This window comes from Lissotriton vulgaris, chromosome 9 (genome assembly GCF_964263255.1).
Source record: "Lissotriton vulgaris chromosome 9, aLisVul1.2, whole genome shotgun sequence".
Classification (NCBI taxonomy): Eukaryota; Metazoa; Chordata; class Amphibia; order Caudata; family Salamandridae; genus Lissotriton; species Lissotriton vulgaris.
In genome coordinates this window covers 650606891-650615777 of record NC_141697.1, presented here as the reverse complement: position 1 = coordinate 650615777, position 8887 = coordinate 650606891, and the positions used below count along the sequence as shown (strand labels likewise).

The following is an 8887-nucleotide window of genomic DNA, read 5'->3' as shown; positions in this document are numbered from 1 at the left end:
GTTGCATTCAGCGAATTATTTTCAGACAGTGCCTGGGGCACACAAGGTGTCCCCATGCATTTCCCAGTTCAAACCGGTTGCTGTGGCACTCAGCCCCACCTCTGGTGTGAAACTGGACAAAGGGGAAGGGGTGTAACTACCCCCTCCCCAGGTCTGCCCATAGGTGGGACCCTAGAGTTAGTCCAACCCATATACTTAGTATAAGTATAGGAACCCAGTCCCTAGGACTTTAGATTACCCTGGACGAAACTCTGAAACATAAATATTGGACCTTCAACATTCCATATCGACTGGAAGACGGAAGAAATCTCCCTTGGGGTCAAGGAGTGACTCCCCTGTTCAAACAGGCACCAAGGAAGCATCTTGCCAGTCTTCATTTTCGAGGCTCCCGCCGGATCCCAAAGAATCTGAGACACAGGACATGGACTTCCAGACATCTCCAAGGTTGACACGAGTCCCCAACAAAGCTGAGACCTGTAGCTATCACGAGAGTCGTGGAACCGGAACTACGGGACATCCTGCACATTTGCTAGTGCATCAACTTCCCAAGCTTTCCCGAAGTTGTGCATTGGGCTACTTGTAGTCCAATCCCTGAGCTCCTTTTGCATTGAAGATTGTGGGCCAACACTCCACAAGAGTTCCGTGGGCCCCATTTCAGCATTTCAGCTTGAGGCTCCTTTGCGATTCCTAGTCCATTGACTGGTGGGTCCCCAAGAAAGTAAATCCTTTCTTTCTTGGACTTTCCTAGTTGCCCCAGATGTGCCCTGACTTCCCTCCAAATGGTGAGCCCCTCAGACCTTGCTGGTTTGCTCCGAAGCCCATCTTGTCGTCTTGCATGGGTTGCTGTTGCCAAGGTGTGTTGGGTCCAATCTGTATACCAGCGCTGCAGCACTCAACATCCTTCATGGTACAGCTTGAATCCAGCTCCTGGTTGTCGTCGACGCCTCCTGGTCCTCGTGGCTGAAGAGTCAAGCTTTACCTACTTCACTTGAAAGCACCCAACATCGGCTGGCATCTTCTTGTCGCCATCCTGGTCACTGGCTAGTGAGCCAGACTCTGTCCCCTCTGCTTTCAGGTTCTTCAGATCTCCGATCCACTCTTGGATCCATCCAGACACTTTCCTCCTGGTCGCCTGCAACACTTCTTTGCAGCTCTCCATTGGAAACGACGACGAAACCCGACACGAAAAGACACCTATGCACCCGGCTTCCCTGGGTGAGGTACCACGAGTACTTTGGTGCTCCCCTGGGTCTTGACTCTCGAAGTGTCCAATACTGAAGGGGTTCTACTATAGTCCACTCCTAAGTGTATTTAAACTTTAACTTTGTAACTTTAATTTCCCCGATAGAAGTCAATGGGGATTCGCTGCTGTGTTTAGACACTGCACGCGTTTCTCGTGGGTCTCCTGCGTCCCTACCTTGGGTGGTTCCTGGTGGCCCCAGCAGTTTTACAGGCGCTAGGCCTTGTCCCTATGCTTAGAGTGGTACTTATACCACTTTCTTAGTATATGGTTTGTGAGGCCCCTAGGGCAAAACGTATACTGTGCTAATTTACTGTGTGTTATTTAAGTTCCTGTATTGTACTTTTACTTCTAGCCTCATAATGAGACTAGAGGGGTGTGTTTAGAATAAATACATATATTTTATATATATACCTGGTGTGGTTCTCCTTTCATTTGGTCATTCATGAGATTATAGATTGGTAAAACAAGCTGCTTTACATTCCTTCAAGACTTAGCCTGAAGGCTGCTCTCCACAGCTAACACGAGGACTGCTTTCTATAAAGGTTGTCTAAACCTACCTTCAATAAGGGTTGTTTGGACTGGTGCAAGGTGCCACTAGAATAGTGGACATCATATGCCAGGCCAACTTCTCACATTCAGTCCCTGTATATATAGATGACATCATAAGAACGTCAGGTGTGTTGGTCTGTCCTAGTATTTACACAAATAACAATTTCAATAGCAGTATTTTATTTCTTTTGTAGTGCTACACAACCCAATGCAGGGTGTCAGAGCTCTTTACGTAACATAACATACACATTATACATTGAGAATAAATCGTGTACATGTGTAAATCAATGTACAAGATGAGTTACATGAGACAGGGTCACAAGGTGTAGGAGTCACATGTCCTTCATAACTCACTGTGCTATATTACAAGGATTACAATTTTTGAACTGCAAGTAACAAAAGGAACTCTGTGTTAAAAGCAGTAACCCACGTTACTAACTGCATAAAATAAAAATCTGTCACCTGCATAATACCTGATGTGTTTTGCAGGAGACACATTCACCTTATACTACTTTGATTCAAATTTGAGACTTCACAAAACACAGATCTCTCCAACAAATGTGTTCAACTCCAGAGTTATCTCAGCATTATTTCTATTCCCTTACATTTACTGGGCACCTTTACAGCAGATGCCTTAACCCAATCACATATTTTAAAATGTAAACTTTGCAACCAATTAAGCACAGCAGATATCCTGCCATGCTTCTCCTTGTTGCCAATCACTTTGTGGTAGGTTTTAATAAAGTAAATGTATTAGTTGAGGCCCAGATTTTACGTCTGGATTGCAATTTTTTGGCACAACCCCAACTCCAAATCTCATTTGTTAAATCTCATAATGCGCTCAAATTTACTCATGATATACCTGATAAACATATGTGTGCTGTCTTAATATCTGATGTCACTTCTTGAGATATCACTTCCTGTGATGTCACGTACAATGTCACGTGGTGTGACATAATGCTCTGTGATGGCATGCGCCATGATTTCACTTGCATACTGCCTAACCTGGTTTGTACCCCCACTTCTTTTTTTAGGACTTGTGCCCCGGAAGCAGGTGTGATTAGCGCTCCCTGATTGTTTGAGTATGACTGGCTGGGGTTATTCTTTAACTTGCCAAACCGTCTCTTTCACAGGGTTGGTGCAGCAGGTCATCTTACCTCGCGCATGCGCATCAGGGCTTGCTTGCCATGGGGAGCCGTAGGACAGACCATTAAAAAATATCACTGGAACGGGCGGCTCTCTTCGTGAGAGGGCCTCTTCGCGGACACAGGCTGCCCCCGACACCTGAAAACCTCATGGCGGCGGTAGGCTAGGCTAGATATTCCCCCTTGTAGGGTGAGTCTCGACAACAATGCGTTGCAGTAAGTGTGGGACGTCCTATTCTCTGTCACTCTCATCCTCCGTTTCACCCCGTGCCAGAGGTTCCTCTCTCCGCCATCCCCACATATGCACCTTATGAAGTCCTCCGTCATCATCATGGAGTCATGCGGCCCTTGAGACCCACCCTAGCCATCAATCTCCACACCTAAATCTACACCCTCCTTTCCACCCAGCTGTGCATCCATTATTCTCTATATCTTACGGCGCATAAATATACCTGTTCATCCTTCCAACTATCATTCCATACATCCACCAATATAGCATCAATCATAAATCATTTAGTGTCATTCACAAACCCACCCACCCAGATATGCAACAACAGAAACTCCAGACCCATGTGAAGAGGGTGTGGCGAAACAGCAAGATCTGCCGATTTTGGAGCTGGGGAACCAGGTTCCAGTTTTGGCGTCGCCTCGACATCCTGTGATTCTGGGCAAATAACTAAATCTCCCCGTGCCTTCCAAAATTATAGTATCTGGTGCCAACGTAAAGTGCTCCAAAACTTCGGTCGAGTTCACTTCGCGCTATATAAAACTGGAGGGGAAAAAGAGGTCACCACGGAAAGCGCTCGAAGTCTAAAAAAATAACAAAAGCGCCGTACAAATGCTCCTCGACACTAAAACAACAAATCGTTAACCCATGAATATACCCAAGCATCCATTCACACACTCACTCATTCATCGAACCCATACATCCGTCTCGTAAAATAGCTCAGTTACAGACGGCTGCAGTCAGAGTTTCCAGGCAACGCGCCTTTGTGTGGGCTGTGGGTTCAGCGGGCAGGGCCCCCGCTGCCATGCACATTGGCCGAGCTCAGGTATTCACCCTCCCTCCCTCCCTCGCTGCCTGTCTGCAGATCGCACCGCCTACCTGTGCTACCTCACCCGGAATCATGCGCCTCGCCTGCCTGCACAGGGTGTGTTCCCTCAGCGCCCATCGCAAACTTGACACCGAGGCACCGTGGGATCCATGCCTTCCGCCAGGGGCTGGTCCTCTCGAGCAGCCCTAGACCCGGACTAGCCCCTGCCGCTCCCAGAAGCCCTCCAGTGGGCGCTCGCCGCTGCCATGGTCTCCCTGGACCTTCCGAAGCTCCCCCGGGCCTGGAATTACTGGCTGTTGCTGTCCATTTACCTTCTGTTCCTGGTGCTGGGTGCCCTGGTCTTCATGGGCATCGAGACGCGGCACGACGGCGCCCTGCGGCAGGCGGTCCGAGAGGCCCACCAGCGCTTCCTGCTGGACCACCCCTGCGTGGCATCTTCTTCCCTGGACAAGCTTCTGCAAGAGGTGATTATAGCGGATAATTACGGCGTCTCTGCGCTTGGGAACAGCTCGGACATCGAGAACTGGGAGTACACTTCCGCCCTGTTCTTCGCGGCCAGCGTGCTCACCACGACAGGTACGAAGTGCGAGGTAGAGCCATGTTACCGTACTTGGGTTTGTAATGGACCAGGAAGTCGTCAAGATATCTGTCGTAAAAAAAACATCCATCATTTGGGTGAAGTGTGCCCCCTGTTTCACTACTCTAAGCCCCGGTGCACCTGCACCTGCCGCACTGTTTATAGAATCAATCACCCCTGCACGTGTCTTTATATTACTTCACGTGGGAGCGGAGGGAGACTTCCAACACTGCTTGCTGAAGATCACACCTGTCATCTACGACACGAGACATGACCTCAGACACATCCATTATGCAGGGTATGGCGTCTGTCCGGTCGGGTGCCCTTGAGATAGGCGCACGGGACAGCACCTTCCGAAGTGGTATCCAATAGGTCACAAACATGCACTGAATGTGCTCATACCGGTAACGGGATGTGGTTAAATATCACGCTGCTTGTTAGTCACTTGCAAAGTGGTCCCAACAAGCACTGATCAGCGGTTTTTGTTCAGTAAGGAAGTATCTGTGCTACCTCTGGAGGAGGTTTACACCCACAGATTGCCTGCAAAAAACTCAACCTGTTCTGTTCCTTAAAATCCTGCATGAAAAATTGACCTTCAATGCAGCTTCCATCCTATATTTATTAAATTCACATCTCCTTCTCTTCTACCTTCCCCATGCCTCTCCTGTATATAAACTACTCTAAATCTTATATCTCAAGCTCTTTTTTTGGAAACCATAACACTATCTATTAATTCCGGCATGCACTTGCTTCTCACATAGCCCCCTCTAATGAGCACATTTATGTCAATAATGTACCACAAAGTAACTGGAGTGAATGCATAGAATGTGCATGCAAAACTAAACCCAGTAACTGATGGACTGACCACTAATTTTGGGTCCTTGTGTAACATGGCACTCGCCTTAAAGCGCTTCAACACTTCGCCAGGGGCCGTGCGAACTACATAAATACAATTCAAATGTAAATACTAGTTTTAATGTCTATGTGGTTAACTCTTTTAGTCTATTGCCAAAGTGCCTACAGCCCAGGTGGTGTTCTCTAGTGCTTTGAAGCTCAGGTGGTGATTATTATTATAGCACCAAGAAGCTGGTGTAGATTCGGTGGCTTTAGAACCAGGTTGTATTGCTAGATTATCACCCCCTAGAGGTTTAGGTGATATTTCCTATTGGTCAGGTTTGTAACTAAATTGATGGAAATGTGAAGAGGGGCCCCCTGTTAAAGATATGCATTGGCCTTTAGCAGAAAGGGGCCTCTGTGGAAAGTTTGGGGTCCCCTGAAGGTTTGGGAGCCCCCTGGCCTACATGGACTGCAGGGTCTGTGTTACGCCCTTGTTATTGGTCATACAAATCCTGGTGGTAATTGTTGTAACATCTGAAACACAGGAGGGATAGATATTGTGATATAGCACCTAGACGCACAAGAGTTAATTTGTATGGCTATAGTGCTGAAAAGCATAGATGATCTTTTCGGATCTACAGTGCCTTAAAGCCCACGTGATCACTGTCTGTTATCATTACTTTAAGGGAAAAAACTCAGTAGATATGGCTACAAATGCAACGTGTGCAATCTCAGGCAGCAGCTGATAATGTGCCTAAAGGTCAAAGTGGCAGTTCACATAGCTAAGACGCCTAGAAGCCCAAGTGGTTATCGCTATAGCGCCCAAAAGTCCAATGTGTTAAATGCTATAACTACAGTTATCAAAAGGGCCGGACTGGCCGTAGCTGGCACCGGGCAAACCCCCGGTGCGCCGCACGGGTGGGGGCCGATTTGTGGCTCCTGGAGGCCGTTTTTGTTACAGGACCGTTTTTGCAGCATAGCTGCAAAATCGGCCCTGTAACAAAATCGTCAGAAACCCGGCCCTGGCAAAGAGCTCGGTGGCACCCAGTCCGGCCTGTTTCGGCCTCTAAAGCTCAGGGGGTGTGGACCACAACTTCAGCGCCTTAAAGCCCAGGCCGCTACAAGTGCCATCACTCATTCACGCACGCTTTCATTCATAGTTGGGAGGAAGACGTAGCCACGCACTTCAGCAGACGAGAGACATTCCTGCACAGGAGGAAAACAGACGAAAAAACAATTAGGCAGGCCCCATTTGTTTAACTTCGAACATTGAACGAGAGGAACTCCCATGTCTGGCTCAAAGCCCAGTCATGATAATAACTGCTGGTATGATGAACAATTCACGGACTACTTGAAACCGGTTCCGTGACGTGCCGCGATGAACAGACGCGGCCTGGTCCCGGGTGTGGTGAGCAGCTCAGGCTGAAACCTGTTCTTCCTGCAACGGTTCACAGGCAGCCTGGCAGCCGGAGCGACAGGGCCTGGGAACCTTTGACCTCACCACGTCACTCAGCTGCAGTCCATGGATCCCTGCAGTGTATTTTCTCTAACACTCACCAGCTCCCCCGCCCGCAGAGCACACGGTTATAGGGACATCTCGTAGGGGCAGAGCAAACCCGCTTAAGAACTCACAGAACGCGAGACAGTGGGAGGGAGCTAGGAAGGGCATTAGAATGAGGTTGCATAAGGCAGGGGTATACGCCCTGGTCCAGTGGACGAATAGCAAAGCAGAACATTCAGATATTGCTGAATAGGACAGGATTCTGAGATGACTATACCTGTGCATAAATAGGAAAGCAGACACAACAGTTGATGGACAGAATGCAGAACAATGTCATACATTGACCCCAGTACAGCGATCTGGGCCTAAATACATCGGTTTTTTTGCACTCCACACTATAATATAGTTCAATTAAGCAAAGAAATGAAAGAAAAGTCGTTTCAGCAAAGCAGAGTGGGTTTAATAAAACCTCATCCATAAACAGCCACAGGTAACTGACCAACAGAGAATCATGTTAACAAGTACATTCTCAGAACTTAGAATGCAAAGGAGAATGGCACAACTTAAAGGGGAAGGAAGGGGAAAACAGGGAAAAGAGGAAACATCACACATCTCCCCTCTTTACAAAAAAAAGAAGCAAACTAAATTAGGCAATACAAGCAAAAGGTAATGTAGACTAAACATAATCTTTCAAGTGGTACGGAGCACTACGAACTCTTTGACTTCTTGTAGGAGGAGAGGGTAACCTGTCTGATTGGGAATTAGAAGGAGAAAGGAAATTATTGCACAAACCAGTATCACAACTAGAAGAATCAACAAATGAATTAGGATTAACAAGCACAACACGACTCTTGTTCCAGATTCTTCCGTCTTCAGTCTTTACAGCATTTCTGAAAACCTTGATAACAGCTCTAACATCAGTATATTTGGACCATGGTTTGCGCCCAACAGGAGTCTTTATTTTTACAAGATCACCGATCTTGATCTCCTGAGAACACACACTTTTCTTCTTGTCAAAATATATTTTACGTGCATCCTGCTTGGACAGTTCTCTTGCCCTCCACTCACCTATGTCATTATCCACTAGACCTTTGTTTAGACACATCCACCCAGGACACAACAAAGTATTGGGAATTCTACCTTTAAATAATTCGAAAGGAGACCTCCCAGTAGAAGAATGGGGAACAAAGCGATAGGTATTTACCCTGTCTTGGAGAGTGGATTTCCAATTCAGACCAGAGGCACGGGCAAGTTGAATTGACTCCTTCAGAGTTTTATTGACCCTCTCTACAGCACCGTTAGTCTCTGGGTGATATAGTGAACATTTCTTATGGGCAACCCCACATTTTTTAAGAAAATCAACAAAGACTGAGGAACAGAACTGGGGGCCATTGTCAGACAGAAGACTATTAGGAAAACCTTCTTTACAAAACAGAGGTTCCAAGAACTTAATGATGGAATCAGAGGTAATTTCTCTGACAGCGGAAACCTCAATCCATCTCGAATAAAGATCAATTAAAACGATGAGATAGGGAGTATCAGCAATACCAGATAAAGGACCCACAATGTCAATAGCCACCTCATCCCAAGGATGACCAGGTAAGGCCCTCTTAACCATTGGCATTTGTTTGGTCTTCAGGATCTTATCGCTTGAACAACACTCAGGACATTCTCTAACCATTCTTTCAATTTCGAGATCCATGCCTGGCCACCAAAATTGCATACGTAGAAACTCTTTGGTTTTAACTATGTCCAAATGACCACAATGGGCAAGAGCTAACAACTTATTTCTAAGAGAAGAGGGAGGAACCAGTTTAGTACCTCGAGTCAACAGACCATCATATACAGAGAGTTCATCCGAAACTAACAACCAAGGTTTGGACAAACGAGATTTATTCATTAAAGACAGCATAACTTGAGAAATCTCATCATCTTTTCCCAACTCCAACCTCCATTCATTTTCATCAATTGCGCCATCAG

At 46.8% G+C, this 8887-nt stretch overlaps 1 protein-coding gene across 1 annotated transcript in view; it reads left to right on the top strand.

Moving 5' to 3' along the window:
- The first annotated feature begins 4007 nt into the window (after positions 1 to 4007).
- KCNK7 (potassium two pore domain channel subfamily K member 7) overlaps positions 4008 to 8887 on the top strand; it is a 98160-nt gene continuing 93280 nt past the window's right edge. Inside the window, exon 1 of the mRNA XM_086938347.1 lies at positions 4008 to 4568. Coding sequence (XP_086794473.1) covers positions 4238 to 4568 — 331 coding nt within the window. The 5' untranslated portion in view covers positions 4008 to 4237. The remainder of the gene's footprint in view (positions 4569 to 8887) is intronic.